The 17,785-nt window shown below is 32.3% G+C and overlaps 1 protein-coding gene across 2 annotated transcripts; it reads right to left on the bottom strand.

Moving 5' to 3' along the window:
* Positions 1–1,077: 1,077 nt before the first annotated feature.
* On the bottom strand, positions 1,078–17,623 carry LOC132929029 (mucin-2-like). Of its 2 annotated transcripts, XM_060994058.1 has the most exons (14): positions 16,953–17,623; positions 15,767–15,922; positions 14,351–14,659; positions 13,483–13,663; positions 11,677–11,915; positions 11,107–11,284; positions 10,853–11,048; positions 10,505–10,782; positions 9,826–10,013; positions 9,491–9,661; positions 9,136–9,364; positions 7,032–9,021; positions 5,001–6,842; positions 1,078–3,614 (listed from the first exon to the last, which is right to left on the bottom strand). In XM_060994058.1, the coding sequence occupies exons 1-14, from the start codon at positions 17,492–17,494 to the stop codon at positions 3,016–3,018; spliced, it is 7,098 nt and encodes a 2,365-aa protein (XP_060850041.1). In that variant the 5' UTR covers positions 17,495–17,623; the 3' UTR covers positions 1,078–3,015. The 2 variants fall into 2 exon arrangements, with proteins under 2 accessions (XP_060850041.1, XP_060850040.1); XM_060994057.1 differs by having other exon boundaries at positions 5,001–9,021.
* Positions 17,624–17,785: the final 162 nt, after the last annotated feature.

The raw sequence follows: 17,785 nt of genomic DNA on the forward strand, positions 1-17,785 counted from the left end.
TAATGTTTTGCTTTCAAAGATTTTGTTGAAATAACTTAACCTTTTTCTATCCTCTTAAAATAAGTTTTAGTTTTTTTTTTTTTTTTTTAATGTTTATTTTTTAATTTTGGTATTTTATTATTACAGAAATTGTCAATTTTGAAAATAATATTTAAGGTTAAAAATATATAATTTATTTAAACAATTAAGCGAATTTTATTACAATTTAGAAAGGAACATAATATTTATAAGAAGGAATTAAATATAAACCTTTAAGAAAGAGGGATATTAGTAGATAAGTTATAATTAAGAAATTATATATTAAGTAACTCAACATTATTCAATTCCTTGCTAATAGCTAGGCTAAGATTTTTGATCAAAACAATAGTTGTACTATTTAATGGTGAACACGAAATTCCTTAAGTTTATTGAACTTGTGGGTTAGAACATGTTGAACTTCATAATATTGATGCTGATTCAGCAATGTCTATAAAAAATAATTAGTATATACTTAACATCGACATCATAATTTATTTAAAATGTACTCTTATCAATAATTGTCTCTTTTATCAATCTTAAAGAAGGTAATTGTTTTTTAAAACAAATGTGATTTTCATATGTGTTAATTTTCTTTTATTAAAATGATACAAATTGAATATACTAGATAGGTGCCAGGGTACATACTGAAGTTTCTTTCAACAATTTCTTAGAGTATCCTTGGTATAAAGCATTTTTTGTTAAATATTAACCATACGTTACAGTAGCACTTTGCTATACAATGAAGGATTAAAGTTAATTATTTTTAAAGATTCAAACTAAATTTGGCTTTTTATCTATCAGTAGAAAATCTATTTTTTTTAAATTATTATGTTGATTCATATTTTTATTTATTTAATACAATTTTTAGACATAATTAACAAACCTAATATTAAACAATATTATTTCATTTCTTATCACTTAATAAATGCATTTTTTTTGGTCAATTAACATTATTAACACTACTATAATTTTTAACATAACATGTTTTAAAAAATTATATAGTATTTTATGTTTTATAAATATTTAATATAATGTACAAAATATTAAGCAACACAATAATATTATATAAACGTAAACCATATAATATGTAGAATATTTATGTAGAATTTTTAGAGTTTACAATTAAATAGTACATCATAATTGATTTTCTAAATATTTTTTGTGTAAAACGTAAAATATAATAGGTAGTATGGTAGGTCTACAATTTATATTTTGTTCTATTGATTTTTGGCCTAATTTAAGGATTTATATCATGTATAAATAGATTTCTCCAAGATTTACAAACTTAAAAATCAAATTTTGAACAATTAATTTACTAACTATTAACTTTTTAAACTTTGATGAACGGAGTAGTAGCTAGTAGACCAACAATTTGGTTACCACACGTACCTACAACTCTACTCCGTTTGTCAAAACTTTAAATAGGTACTATTGTCTACTCTAAATTCAGTGTTAATATATTAAATATTTAAATAATCTGAAAAATATTCTGCTTTGGAATGTAAAATTTGAAATCAGATAGTATAACTTAAAAAAAAAATAACGACAAACAATAGTAAAAATATAACTATTTACAAAAATGATATCTAGAAATGACATAAATCTATTAAAAAAAAAAAAGTATTTAAAAAAAATGTAGAAAGAAGACACTTACTTCGATGACTGTGTGTGTAAACGCCACAAGCTAATTTAAATAAATAATTACTTTCTTGTTCAAAAGTATAATATTAAGTACATAAATAATAAACTGAAAGTATAATATTTCAACATAATTCATTTATATAATGTTATAATGTGCAAACATTTTTATTAAATATATAAATAAATAACTGTATACAATAATAACTTTTACAATAAAATGTAAATCCAAACTATTTTAAACATTTATAATAATAAATAATGAATTAATTCAATATTAGGATTTCCCGCAATCATTTGACGTTCTAAAAAGAAGTGGATACAACAAACTTCATATTATATCACTAGCAAAATCATCTGTGTAATATTATAACCATGGTTAGGTACTACGTCCATACAAGTGGTTTATTAACATCAAATTTCTTGTTGTGAACTTGTGTTAATTAAATGCTAAGGGTACTACTTCTATAAGTTTGTGTGACATGGATAACGTTACCATAACGTCATTCACAACTTGTAGGATACCTATATGGATAAAATCAATATTGCCTATTGGATAAATCAATGAAGATACTGGTTCATCAGACGGCTGCATATACAAGTGAGACGAACGGCGGACAGCAATATTTTAATTTCTAACTAAAATAAAACGAAAACAGTTAAATAAATAATTTATAGTGTCTACCAAACTACGGTAGTGTGACAAATCCAGATTAGAGTTGATAGCCATAAAGGTCAGATCAGCAAGATCGTAAGATTAATATTCACTCGCAGGCCTGGTTTATTAATATATTATAATATAATAATAAATTGTTAATTACTGAATTATAAAAATAAATATACAAAAATACTATATGAAGAATTAACTTAGGAAATCCAATTAAAAATATCACAAATTTAACATTAATAGAAACTCAATAGGTAATATCTAAATTAATTGACAGAAAATAGATTTAAAATTATTCATAAAATAGGTATAACTAAATGAAAACGACAAAGGGATTAAAAATAAAATAATTCGAATTAAATTAACGTAAAATGATATCAACGAAATAATAAGTGAAAGAAAATAGTATCAACTAAAAATCTTAAAATAAACAACATAAAAACATATTATACAAAACATAAATAAATAATAGAAAACTAAATCATCCTTATAATTAAAAAGTATATTATAATAAAATAAAAAAAAATATATTATGTAATAAAAATTAGACGAAATCTAATTGTCTTTTAAAATAAATTAAAAAATGTATCAATAAAATAAAACCAAATATAAATAATTGACTATTAACGTGTAGAAAGTAAATATAAATAAGATATCAATAGAAAATAAACTGTAACTCTTATCTATTACTACTAGATATGATACGATGAAACATAAGTGGACTTAATCGATACGTTGTTATGATAAGACCTACGCCAGAAAAATATAATCACTATTAACACAACAATAAAAAAAATGAATAGAAAAAAGAAAAAACTTAACATAAAACGAGGAGGTTTATCGAATGGGGCTGGAGTAGTATAATTAGTTGTTGAAGGCTCTGTAGTAGAATATGGGTAATCTGACACAGTAGATTTTGCAGATGATAACTCTGTGTACACATGTGTTGTTGAATCAGTCCATTTGGATAAAGTTGTATCTGTAGGAGAGGATGCTGTTGATTTTTCAACAGTGGTTTCAGAGTATTTAGATGCCGTAGTTTCACCTGAAGATGTATTAGTAAAACTATGTGTTGTTGAATATGTGGGTTCTGATGATGTTGTTTCTCCCGGTTCAGTTTTTTCAGATTCAGTGTAACTTATTGAGGTTGATTCTGTTCCTTCCGATAGTGTTGTTTCATATGGAGATGAAACCGTAGACTGATCTGTAGATGATGCAGGATATTTTGATACAGTTGATTCACCAGGTTCAGTTCCAGTGTAACTATGTGTTGTTGATGCAGTTCCTTCCGGTGATGTTGTTTCTGCAGGTCGCGTTTCAGTGTAACTAAGTGTTGTTGAATCTGTTCCTTTCGATAATGTTGTTTCCTCTGTAGAGAAAACTGTAGATGGATCTGTAGATGTTGCAGGATATTTTGATACAGTTGATTCACCAGGTTCAGTTCCAGTGTAACTATGTGTTGTTGATTCAGTTCCTTCCGGTGATGTTGTTTCTATCGGTCGCGTTTCAGTGTAACTATGTGTTGTTGAATCTGTTTGTGATGATATGGTTGTCTCACTAGGTTCTGTTTCAGTGTAACTATGCGTTGTTGATTCTGATCCTTCTGAAAATGTGGTTTCACCGGGTTCTGTTTCAGAGTATTTACGTGTTGTTGAATCTGAACTTCCATGTGATGTTGTTTCTCCCGGTTGAGTTTCAGTGTAACTACGTGTTGTTGAATCTGAGCTTCCATGTGATGTTGTTTCTCTCGGTTGAGTTTCAGTGTAACTACGTGTTGTTGTATCCGAGAATCCTCGTGATGTTGTTTCTCCCGGTTGAGTTTCAGTGTAACTACGTGTTGTTGAATCTGAGCTCCCATGTGATGTTGTTTCTCCCGGTTGAGTTTCAGTGTAACTACGTGTTGTTGTATCTGAGAATCCTCGTGATGTTGTTTCTCCCGGTTGAGTTTCAGTGTAACTACGTGTTGTTGAATCTGAGCTTCCATGTGATGTTGTTTCTCCCGGTTGAGTTTCAGTATATCTCTGTGTTGTTAAATCTGTTGTTGTTGATACGGTTGCTTCACTAGGTTCTGTTTCAGTGTAACTATGTGTTGTTGAATCTGAGAATCCTCGTGATGTTGTTTCTCCCGGTTGAGTTTCAGTGTAACTATGTGTTGTTGAATCTGAGCTTCCATGTGATGTTTTTTCTCCCGGTTGAGTTTCAGTATATATCTGTGTTGTTAAATCTGTGGTTGTTGATACGGTTGTTTCACCTGGTTTTGTTTCAGTGTAACTACGTGTTGTTGAATCTGAGCTTCCAGATATTGTTGTTTCTCCCGGTTGAGTTTCAGTGTAACTATGTGTTGTTGCATCTGAGCTTCCATGTGATGTTGTTTCCCCTGGTTTTGTTTCAGTGTAACTACGTGTTGTTGAATCGGAGCTTTCAGGTGATGTTGTTTCCCATGGTTTTGTTTCAGTGTAACTACGTGTTGTTGTATCTGAGAATCCTCGTGATGTTGTTTCTCCCGGTTGAGTTTCAGTGTAACTACGTGTTGTTGAATCTGAGCTTCCAGATGATGTTGTTTCTCCTGGTTGAGTTTCAGTGTAACTACGTGTTGTTGAATCTGAGCTTCCAGATGATGTTGTTTCCCATGGTTTTGTTTCAGTGTAAATACTTGTTGTTGAATCTGAGCTTCCAGATGATGTTGTTTCTCCCGGTTGAGTTACAGTGTAACTACGTGTTGTTGAATCTGAGCTTCCAGATGATGTTGTTTCTCCCGGTTGAGTTTCAGTGTAACTATGTGTTGTTAAATCTGTTGTTGTTGATACGGTTGCTTCACTAGGTTCTGTTTCAGTGTAAATATGCGTTGTTGAATCTGAGCTTCCAGATGATGTTGTTTCTCCCGGTTGAGTTTCAGTGTAACTATGTGTTGTTGAATCTGAGCTTCCAGGTGATGTTGTTTCACCTGGTTTTGTTTCAGTGTAAATACGTGTTGTTGAATCTGAGCTTTCAGGTGATGTTGTTTCCCATGGTTTTGTTTCAGTGTAACTACTTGTTGTTGAATCTGAGCTTCCAGATGATGTTCTTTCTCCCGGTTGAGTTTCAGTATAACTCTGTGTTGTTGATTCTTTTTGTGCTGATACGGTTGTTTCACCTGGTTTTGTTTCAGTGTAACTACGTGTTGTTGAATCTGTGCTTTCCGGTTGTGTTGTTTCTCCCGGTCGCGTTTCAGTGTAACTACGTGTTGTTGAATCTGAGCTTCCATGTGATGTTGTTTCTCCCGGTTGAGTTTCAGTATATCTCTGTGTTGTTAAATCTGTTGTTGTTGATACGGTTGCTTCACTAGGTTCTGTTTCAGTGTAACTATGTGTTGTTGAATCTGAGAATCCTCGTGATGTTGTTTCTCCCGGTTGAGTTTCAATGTAACTATGTGTTGTTGAATCTGAGCTTCCAGGTGATGTTGTTTCACCTGGTTTTGTTTCAGTGTAAGTACGTGTTGTTGAATCTGAGCTTTCAGGTGATGTTGTTTCCCATGGTTTTGTTTCAGTGTAACTACTTGTTGTTGAATCTGAGCTTCCAGATGATGTTCTTTCTCCCGGTTGAGTTTCAGTATAACTCTGTGTTGTTGATTCTTTTTGTGCTGATACGGTTGTTTCACCTGGTTTTGTTTCAGTGTAACTACGTGTTGTTGAATCTGTGCTTTCCGGTTGTGTTGTTTCTCCCGGTCGCGTTTCAGTGTAACTACGTGTTGTTGAATCTGAGCTTCCATGTGATGTTGTTTCTCCCGGTTGAGTTTCAGTATATCTCTGTGTTGTTAAATCTGTTGTTGTTGATACGGTTGCTTCACTAGGTTCTGTTTCAGTGTAACTATGTGTTGTTGAATCTGAGAATCCTCGTGATGTTGTTTCTCCCGGTTGAGTTTCAGTGTAACTATGTGTTGTTGAATCTGAGCTTCCATGTGATGTTTTTTCTCCCGGTTGAGTTTCAGTATATATCTGTGTTGTTAAATCTGTTGTTGTTGATACGGTTGTTTCACCTGGTTTTATTTCAGTGTAACTACGTGTTGTTGAATCTGAGCTTCCAGATATTGTTGTTTCTCCCGGTTGAGTTTCAGTGTAACTATGTGTTGTTGCATCTGAACTTCCATGTGATGTTGTTTCCCCTGGTTTTGTTTCAGTGTAACTACGTGTTGTTGAATCGGAGCTTTCAGGTGATGTTGTTTCCCATGGTTTTGTTTCAGTGTAACTACGTGTTGTTGAATCTGAGCTTCCAGATGATGTTGTTTCTCCTGGTTGAGTTTCAGTATATCTCTGTGTTGTTAAATCTGTTGTTGTTGATACGGTTGCTTCACTAGGTTTTGTTTCAGTGTAAATATGCGTTGTTGAATCTGAGCTTCCAGATGATGTTGTTTCCCCTGGTTTTGTTTCAGTGTAACTATGTGTTGTTGAATCTGAGCTTCCATGTGATGTTGTTTCTCCCGGTTGAGTTTCAGTGTAACTATGTGTTGTTGAATCTGAGCTTCCAGGTGATGTTGTTTCCCCTGGTTTTGTTTCAGTGTAACTACGTGTTGTTGAATCTGAGCTTCCAGATGATGTTGTTTCTCCCGGTTGAGTTTCAGTGTAGCTCTGTGTTGTTGATTCTGTTCCTTCCGATAATGTTGTTTCTCCAGGTTGAGTTTCAGTATAACTCTGTGTTGTTGATTCTGTTGGTGCTGATACGGTTGTTTCACCTGGTTTTGTTTCAGTGTAACTACGTGTTGTTGAATCTGTGCTTTCCGATAATGTTGTTTCTCCAGGTTGAGTTTCAGTATAACTCTGTGTTGTTGATTCTGTTTGTGCTGATACGGTTGTTTCACCTGGTTTTGTTTCAGTGTAACTACGTGTTGTTGAATCTGTGCTTTCCGGTTGTGTTGTTTCTCCCGGTCGCGTTTCAGTGTAACTCTGTGTTGTTGAATCTGTGCTTTCCTGTGATGTTGTTTCTCCCGGTCGCGTTTCAGTGTAGCTCTGTGTTGTTGATTCTGTTCCTTCCGATAATGTTGTTTCTCCAGGTTGAGTTTCAGTATAACTTTGTGTTGTTGATTCTGTTTGTGCTGATACGGTTGTTTCACCTGGTTTTGTTTCAGTGTAACTACGTGTTGTTGAATCTGTGCTTTCCGGTTGTGTTGTTTCTCCCGGTCGCGTTTCAGTGTAACTCTGTGTTGTTGAATCTGTGCTTTCCTGTGATGTTGTTTCTCCCGGTCGCGTTTCAGTGTAGCTCTGTGTTGTTGATTCTGTTCCTTCCGATAATGTTGTTTCTCCAGGTTGAGTTTCAGTATAACTCTGTGTTGTTGATTCTGTTTGTGCTGATACGGTTGTTTCACCTGGTTTTGTTTCAGTGTAACTACGTGTTGTTGAATCTGTGCTTTCCGGTTGTGTTGTTTCTCCCGGTCGCGTTTCAGTGTAACTCTGTGTTGTTGAATCTGTGCTTTCCTGTGATGTTGTTTCTCCCGGTTGAGTTTCAGTGTAACTACGTGTTGTTGAATCTGAGCTTCCATGTGATGTTTTTTCTCCAGGTTGAGTTTCAGTATAACTCTGTGTTGTTGATTCTGTTTGTGCTGATACGGTTGTTTCACCTGGTTTTGTTTCAGTGTAACTACGTGTTGTTGAATCTGTGCTTTCCGGTTGTGTTGTTTCTCCCGGTCGCGTTTCAGTGTAACTCTGTGTTGTTGAATCTGTGCTTTCCTGTGATGTTGTTTCTCCCGGTCGCGTTTCAGTGTAGCTCTGTGTTGTTGATTCTGTTCCTTCCGATAATGTTGTTTCTCCAGGTTGAGTTTCAGTATAACTCTGTGTTGTTGATTCTGTTTGTGCTGATACGGTTGTTTCACCTGGTTTTGTTTCAGTGTAACTACGTGTTGTTGAATCTGTGCTTTCCGGTTGTGTTGTTTCTCCCGGTCGCGTTTCAGTGTAACTCTGTGTTGTTGAATCTGTGCTTTCCTGTGATGTTGTTTCTCCCGGTCGCGTTTCAGTGTAGCTCTGTGTTGTTGATTCTGTTCCTTCCGATAATGTTGTTTCTCCAGGTTGAGTTTCAGTATAACTCTGTGTTGTTGATTCTGTTTGTGCTGATACGGTTGTTTCACCTGGTTTTGTTTCAGTGTAACTACGTGTTGTTGAATCTGTGCTTTCCGGTTGTGTTGTTTCTCCCGGTCGCGTTTCAGTGTAACTCTGTGTTGTTGAATCTGTGCTTTCCTGTGATGTTGTTTCTCCCGGTCGCGTTTCAGTGTAGCTCTGTGTTGTTGATTCTGTTCCTTCCGATAATGTTGTTTCTCCAGGTTGAGTTTCAGTATAACTCTGTGTTGTTGATTCTGTTTGTGCTGATACGGTTGTTTCACCTGGTTTTGTTTCAGTGTAACTACGTGTTGTTGAATCTGTGCTTTCCGGTGATGTTGTTTCTCTCGGTTGAGTTTCAGTGTAAGTATGTGTTGTTGAATCTGTTTGTTCTGATAATGTTGTTATTTCTGTAGAAGTTTGAGTGAATATTTGGGTAGTTGATTCTTGTTTTTGAGTGGATGACTGCTTGGGTTCATCAGTTGTCGTATATTCACGTGAACAACCTGTGTTTTGATTTACTATTTCATGATATTTATCATACCAGTATAGATTGATTTCTATTTGATTGTAACATTTATTGAATGCCTTTCTGAGGTTTTCTGGTGTATTTGGATCATCTTTTAATTGTTTTAACTACATTTAAAAAAAAATATTAAGTTTTTATAATTTTATTTCATTTTATTTTTATTTGTATTATTTTAGTATATTTTTAATTTTTATATTATACAATAATTTTTTTAGTCTCACTTTATTAATTTCGGAATCAAGAGCGGCTTTTGATGTACAGATTGAGTAAATGAATATTGCTATGTTATCTCCATCAATTAGTTTGTTTGTAATTTCTTTTAAATTTTGCACCAAAAAATCTATTAAAACATCAAGTCCCTTCGCTGTGGATGATACTGCTATAAAAACATCTTTATAATCTTGTTTTTTAATAGGTCCATCTTCTGTCTCAAAAATATAATTTAAATATCTGCAATTAAAATTGTGGGCAGTTCATTTAGTTTTAACTTATTTATGGAAGAAACATAAGAGATACAATAAAAACATTTTTTTTAACACGTTTTATTCTAAAATAATATTTGACTCCCTTGTTTACCTAGACAAAAGCATATCGTCCTCTGTGCATGCTAATGCTGTTTGTGCTGACTGTTTTTCGGAGGGTGATCTTGTTGTTTTATACAGATCAAACATTTGTTCCCATGAGGTGGTGGTATTTGCTATATGTACACCAACACAGAATGCAGCATCTCTAATATCTGAGGGTATTCTATACAAATACGTAGGTATTTATTTTTATTTTTTGTATGCATATCAAATATTAAATTTTATCAATCAGCATAATAGTATACTCTTAATTGTTTGAATCTTTGATATAGATTTATTTTATGTGATTCAATTCCCGCATATTACTATTGAAGTTGTTGTAATTACTTTTCTCCATTTTGCCATCTTGTATAGTAATCAAATGCCGATTGTATGCACATCTCATTATTCAATTGACATGCCCATACTGAAAATGTATTCCAGCTGGTAAGAATAATATGGTCTGTGTTTTTTTTCTCAACTACTTGATATTCGATTTTTTTATAAATGATACCTGCCAAATTACTAACGCATTCCTATAATGAAAATAAAGCACATAAAATATTATCAAAAGTTAAAATGAATTATAACTTGGCATAAGATTTGTTTTTGTATTAAATGCCATAAAAATGTTTATTATTGATTTTATCTTGTAAACGAATACTATTAATATCAATCAAATATATTTTATTCATTCTTAATTAATTAGTACTTATTCTTTCTCTTTTTTGAATTAATTATTGATATTTCTAAAACTTTTTAATACGGTTTATTAGTACAGCACAATCAATATATAATTATATACAATATTGATTAGAGAGCGAGAGTTTTTATTTTTAAATGTAAAATGATTATGTAATACTTTTTAATTTAGTAAATATGATAAAATTTAATTTTTGTATGTTAACATAAGCTAAATACTATATTTTACGTTTAATATTTTTATTTCTTGTTATATATATATTTATAAGTTTATAATAATATAGGTAAATAAACTAATCGTTTTAAAGTATTTTTATATACGCACCCTTAAATCTGCATATTCTGTATCATTACGCCTCATACGCTCTATTAGATATGAATATCCGTTAATCACAGAATACCAAGGTAACACGTCATCTTCTATTTTTAAATATGATGATATTCTCAATGGAACTGAATAATGTAATTTATCTGCTCTGGCTAAGTAGAACGAATCGTCAATTAGCTGAGCACGATTGAGTACGTGAATTTCATTTGGCGTTTCTTTCAATTGTCTAACCAATGCTGACCAATTATCATTATCGTAATTAACCCTATAAAACCCTAAAAATACAATGACTATATGATAAAATAAAATTAAGTACCAATTTTCAAATTGTGGAAATTAATTTACCAGTGGACTGTAGATTGAATATGAACCACCCGTAGTTTTTTGGGGCCGACAAGGCACATTTGTCCATATTCGGGTTACACCATGTGGCCAACGTAAAGTTTTCAAAATTTTTACTCGACTCTGTCGTATAAGTGATTCCTATGTACCATTTAGTTGAATCAGTTACCTTATCGGGAGTGTCCATTAGGCACTTTTCCTACAAAGGTTTTAATATTACTAATCTTCACAGTTTGACTCCACGGAGCTATACATACTTGAGTTACAATAAACTCGTCGTTGACTTTAACTACATTAATCATTGGGTATCCAGACTGTTCTGTCCACTGTTTCATGAAATCGGTGACCGTGAAGTCTTGTCCAAAATTAAATTGATATTCGGAAATGGTGTACTCAAATGCCGCAAATAACACATCGGGATCAACCGACACGTATCTATATTGACGTCAACAAAAAACTATGATTACCAAAATATTTCCATGAAAATACGTCTAGTCGGTTTAAGGAACATTACTAAATTCTAAAAAAATAAATAACAAGGTAACAGTACTTTTTTGGGTAGTAAACTATTCGATTTTTTTTACGAATTTATTACGAAAAAAGTAATATTGTTAAAAACATCATACTATATTATATATTATTCATAATGCCACTTCATATACCGTGCCAAAAATCATACCTACTGAAAAAGTGCCATAATATTATCATCATCTCATTGTCGTTTGCTTGAAAAAAATTGGTATCTAAGATTCTATCAGTTTCAGCCAACGCAACTAACGCCGCCATATATTAATAGTATATATTATGTAAACGATAGATGGACATACTTGTTCTGTTTCAAATATCGGACCAACGACTGTTGGAATATAGTGTCGTTGGTAGTGTATTTCAACATTCGCAAGAAGGCTGCGGCCTTGTCGTAAGTTTGGTCGTAAAACGCGTCGTTGATGTCATGTGGAGTGTGCACAGACGTTGTAATCGGACGTCTGGGCGTTTGATCATACTCCAAAGCCCGCTGGTGCCGTTCAACCACGAACATCTGGCTCATCCTCCAATCTGGATAGACCTAAGTATACCGACATAACACCCAGATTTATCATTATTCATCTTGTGATAACTAATATAATAACAATATGGTAATTTTAGGAATTTGAATTTATAGTACTAAAAAACAAACACTAAAATATGACCCAAAAATGTAGTGTTTTGTACTTAAATAAAAACGTTTCTTCTTTTTCGAAAGAATAACATAATATAGATAACAAATCTAGTTTATAATATAATGCATACAAATCCACATTATTAAAATATGATATTTAGAAGATTTTCTATACCCTAGAAATTGATTACAACATAGTATAAAAAAAAATTGTTAAATACTCATAATTTATTTAACTAAAAAAAGTTTTGTAAAAAAATGGATACCACTCTCCTATAGATTCATTTAATAGCAAGTGGTTTACTATTATTGGTGTATTAAATTTGAATTCAATGATACATCAATGTATACAAAAATCGATTTTGAGCAAAAACGGTCTATCAGCCTATATCAATAATTATATATATATTTTTTTTATGTAACTATTAAAATCATAAAAAGATAGGGACTATCTTAAAATAATCTACATAATATAATAATAATAGTTAATAATAAACATACAATTTTTAAGATAACCATGGTTACAAACAATTATTTTAATAAAAATATTGGATTGCGTAAAAAGTTCGGTTTTTTCTTATAATTTATTGTTTGCGTTTTCCGATTAAAAAAATAATACTAAAAGGGAATTTTGACCTCTCCATAGAACATAAACTTAAATTATTTAATTTTTGACAGTTCATAAATTAAAAAACCTTGGACAGTTATATATATAAAAAAAAATAAGTGGCTATTTGTTAAGATACATATGTATTGTCAATTTAAAATGCCATAGAAATTCAATAGTATAGTGAACGTGTCTAAAAGATTTTACTTTCAAACCAAGTCTTTACAGCCGAATTAATTTGATACTTGATACCATTAAAGTACCTTAAATATGATGATACAAGGAACCGTATTAAACCAGATTTCAAAATATTGTCGAAAACCATCATTTATAATAACTGAAATCAAAAAATTAATACCAAAAATAAGAATTATGGTTTTAAATGTAAACTATATTCCATTTCAAGGTATTTTAAGAGGCAATCAAACTTTTAAAAAACGAACTATTAACTATTATTATTTTAATAAAAATAGGTATAATTATTATATTATTTTGATGAACTTTCAATTAATTAATAAAAATATCGATATTATTATTCATATTATTTAGATTTTAATATTTGGTATAAATTGTATCAAAGGAATAAAATAAAAAAAAAAAACACAAAATAATATATTTTTAAAATGACTAAAAAAGTTTTTTTTGTATGGAATTTATTATTGATTTTTATATTTACAATACCCAATTTTATTTTAAGAGCCCAATACCAATACCGATTCCCAAATTGTTTGATTCGGTCAATGTGCAAAGATTGTTAAATTGTTTAATGTTCATAAAAAAAAAAAATTATAATTTTACCGATTGTCGTATTTTCAGATGCTTAAGATGTATATATAGATGTATTCAATAATTCAGTGGTGGTCTTACCAAGTCTGTGGAAAAGTACTGAAAGTACGCAGCAAACGCATCGTGCAGCCAAAGGTAGTCCCACCAGGAGCACGTGACCAGATTTCCGAACCACTGGCGAGCCACCTCTCGCTGGACCATCGATAGCCCGGATTCATTGGCTTTGGCGCTGGAACTTTCGTCCAGTAACAAATATTTTTCACTGAAACGAAAACGAAATAAGTGCATTATACTTTAAGGCAGTGTTTCTCAACCGGTGTGCCGCGAACTAGCTGTAGATGTGCCGCGAGTCGCAGCCATGGTACACGCGTATAGTATTATTAGGTGTTAAAAATAGAAATTTTCCAGTACTTAATTTTCTCAGTGCTCCGTCAAAATGTATTGTTATAAAAAATGTGTAGTGAGCATAAAAAGGTTGAGAACTACTGCTTTAAGGAGTTATCTGTTACAGCAGGTAAAAGATGCTTTTTTTAGTTTGCCCGCGTGGTTTTCGTTTGTTATTAGCTTATTGCAAATTTATTAAAAATACGTTTTTTTCAATAGTAACGCTTACCAATAAAGTAATAAATCGTTCAGATTTTTACTTCAGTATGTGATTGTATAGGTGTTTTTCTTTATAAGGAAAAAATTAGAATATTTTTTTTTTAATTCGCTGGTCAGAAGAAAAGAAGTCGTTCGGTTAGGTTAAGACAGGAGACAGCTAATCCCTAAACCGCAATAAAAATGTTGTATTTTTAATAATTCCAATATAAATGAACAATAATTTGAAATGTCACCGGCGTGAAAAACGGTCGTTATCTGTCGGTTAGACGATTGTGAGTCGTTCAGTGATTACGGTTTTCATAGGTACGTCATCATTATAAAATATAATACGATAGACAACAGTTACCGAAATGTGTTCAACCCCCAGTTGCCCATGGCGTCCGATTTGAAATCCGGTACGGCGAACAAATCGAGTTTGGGTAGGTCGTACTGCACTTCCGTGAACCTCTCCATGGCCGCCAGCAGCTTTGGCGCCTCGCCGGAGACGTATTGCAACTGGCCCGAGCGGTCGGCGTCCGAGAAAACGTATACGGGACTACTGCCGGCTACGCTGCCATTCGTCATCCAGTTAAATCCGCTGACGACAAACGCGATCATGTGTGTGGAAATCGGCGGAGTCTCGACGAAAACGTCGCGCATCTCTTTCCAGGATTTACTGAAATCATTTTTCGTGCACACAAGGTCAGCTTTTTCCGTGTAATGTAACAATTATTTAATACCTACGAATTATTTATCGGGTTATCGAGTGCCGGATGTGTATTTGGGTGTCCAAACGTATTACGTATTTGCGTCCCAAAGATAGACATTTATGTAATAAAGTTAAAACAATAACCAAGTAACGTGATGTTATACAGTATCATCACGTTAAAATTGTGGCAAATCCACATTATATAATATATATTCATTTTTTTACAATAATATTATGCTATTGTTAGCTTTTATTATTTTTATTTTTCAATTATTTTAGCTGATATTTGTGTTTTATATTTTATGAATGTATAATATAATGCAATCATTAATAACCTAGGTTATCACGTAAAATCATAGTACACAGCTATACTAAAATGTTCAACCTATTTTTTTACTCTTCGATGTTCAATGTTAGTATATATAATATATAGTATGTATTACTACTGATAGCCTCTTTCTGTATTCGATAGGAAATAATAGTTTATCATGCTTATTTTAGACATCATTACTATTTTCATCACGCTCGTGTCGTCTTCGACGGTTTTATAAAACAAAACGGAGTAACTCGTCTACCAGCTATAATATTCAATATACCGGACTAAACGTATAGATACTTTTATGAATATGAATGGAATTTTGAAAGTAAATTTTCTGATCGCTTCGTAGCGGGATTTCTAATTTCCTATGGAAAAAAAAATGTTAAGTCCGGTGGGAAGAAAAAGATCATATTGCAGCACTTCGATTGGCATAAAAACAACCATACGTCTTTTACGCTTTAGCGCAGATGTGACAAAAAATAATGTTCTTCATCAGACTACTCAATTAGTACATAATAATGACTTACGCGGTAACTTCTAACGCGATAAAGTAGTATAATATTATACAGTATATGCGCCATAGTGTAGCTATTAAAATACATTTTTACGACTCAATTGATTCGCAGTTGATTGAACAACGGATGGCGTCGGAGTGCAATCGGTTTTGCACACAAACCGTACGGATCCAATCACAATTTTATTATTATCGCGACAAGGGTGACGGGTAGTATAGGTACTATTAATATTATACTTACTCGTAATAACTCTTGTAAATCGGCATGTTGGACCGTGACGATTTGTTAAACGGTCTTGTCAGCGTTATGTTGAAAGGCGTTTTGTACGACGGTTCATCGTAACACGGTAATATTCTCCTTGCCCCGGTTGGTTCGAAATATGTCAAGAGCAACCATCTATGAAAAACATAATGTGTTTTCGAAAACAAAATTATTATGATACGCGTGCATAATATACGGTGCGGTTGCTCGCAACACGACAAACGACACGCCAATACTATATACATGTACAACATGTATTCGGATTTCCGGGTAAGATTGAGCTAAAGAAAAATCGGTAAATATAAGTTCCTCCACGGTAGAATAAGGTATATATTGTGTAAGTTCCTACACGGTAAAAAAAAAGTACGTATATATAAGTTCCTACATAATATATATTTTTATTCAATAATTTTAAAAATACTATGTTTTATATAATATTATAATTTATAAGTTGCCAATCTGATGATATTGTCATACATTTTGGTATAATAAAAATTAAAGAAAAAAGTATATATATTACGTGGTTAATTTCGGAAACTTAAATGTTTAAAATAATCGTATTGGTTAATATTGTCTGTCGAGTACCCTACAAATTTTTCATTAAAACAATTTTATTTTTCGGCATATTTTTGTTTCTATGTGTCGATCTACAGTTCTTATTTTTATGTTTGTATTTACTTGAAATAGTTTAAGAATTTCAATAACTTTATGTATTACTGGAATATTATATTAAAAATGTATAAAAATGAAATGTATTATGATTTTTTTTTTTTTTTAAACAGTATCATCAGTTTGATAACTTATAGTAAATTAGTCCGCCAAACTTACATACGTACCTTTTTTTTTACCGCGCAGGAACTTATATATATATACCACATAATGTGTAGGAATTAACGTATGTATGTTTTTATCTGCTGCTCTCGTGTATGAACTTACAATTCCCCGAAAAATCGATTGTATTAAGATAAAATAATCACTGTAAAATTTATAGTTGTGTCTCCCTATTTAATTCATTTTTTTATTTCTCAGCTCAAAATAATAATATAACAAAAATGAACTAGTAAACCTATGGCGGTAATTTTTAAAACACGACTATACATAAACTAAGAGTCTGTACTATCGTCAGTATAATATTTATTATTATTCAATAACAGTAATCACTTACTCTTTATGGTTGTTCTTATCGTTGTATGTACTTTTGTAAAACCCTTCCATGTTGTTTACTGGCATGTGCACGTGATATTCGATGCTTACCACGTATTGAATTCCCACTTTTAGTTGGGATTTTAACAAAATGTTGCATTGCTCATTTTGGGTGTCGTTGCGAACTTCCATTACATCAATGTCGTATTTCTCTATTTTTTCGTGCACATATACCACGTAAATCAGAATATCATTGCAGTTCAGCGTTATCGTCGAAGTGTTCGATTTTATGTCGATCACAATCTCTACCTCCCCGTCGAAGTCAACGGCGTCGGTAAAGTAATTGTAATCCGGCATAATATTCAAATTATACGAGATCGGGATCGTATTTCCTGGCAGTCGGTAAACGTCCATTTCTTCCGGCTCGACGGATCCCGCGGAAGAACGTCCATCGGAACCGAAAACGCTTGCAAACAAGACGAAAAACGACAGTACTGCTATGTTTTTTGACATCATCGCGTTATTGACTCGTAATATACTGTGTCCTGAAAATATGCCGACCATCTTCGGGCATCGCGCAGAGAAAATATAAAACCGAGTTAATCTTATATCCTTGAAATGAAGTGTCGTCAAATCACATTAAATCGTAGTTAATTATAATATTAATAACTGCAATGAAAAATCATTCAACGACTCAATTAACCCGTGTATATATACTATACCGAGTACTTATCTATTCTTCCACTCCAAGATTATGTAAGCGTTTATCTTACTGAATCACTTTCCTGAAAATTTGATATTCTTAATTTTGTATCAATGCCATTGGTCTTACGCTCGGCGGATAGAGGTGTATGC

Source organism: Rhopalosiphum padi, chromosome 4 (assembly GCF_020882245.1).
Source record: "Rhopalosiphum padi isolate XX-2018 chromosome 4, ASM2088224v1, whole genome shotgun sequence".
NCBI classification, from domain to species: Eukaryota; Metazoa; Arthropoda; class Insecta; order Hemiptera; family Aphididae; genus Rhopalosiphum; species Rhopalosiphum padi.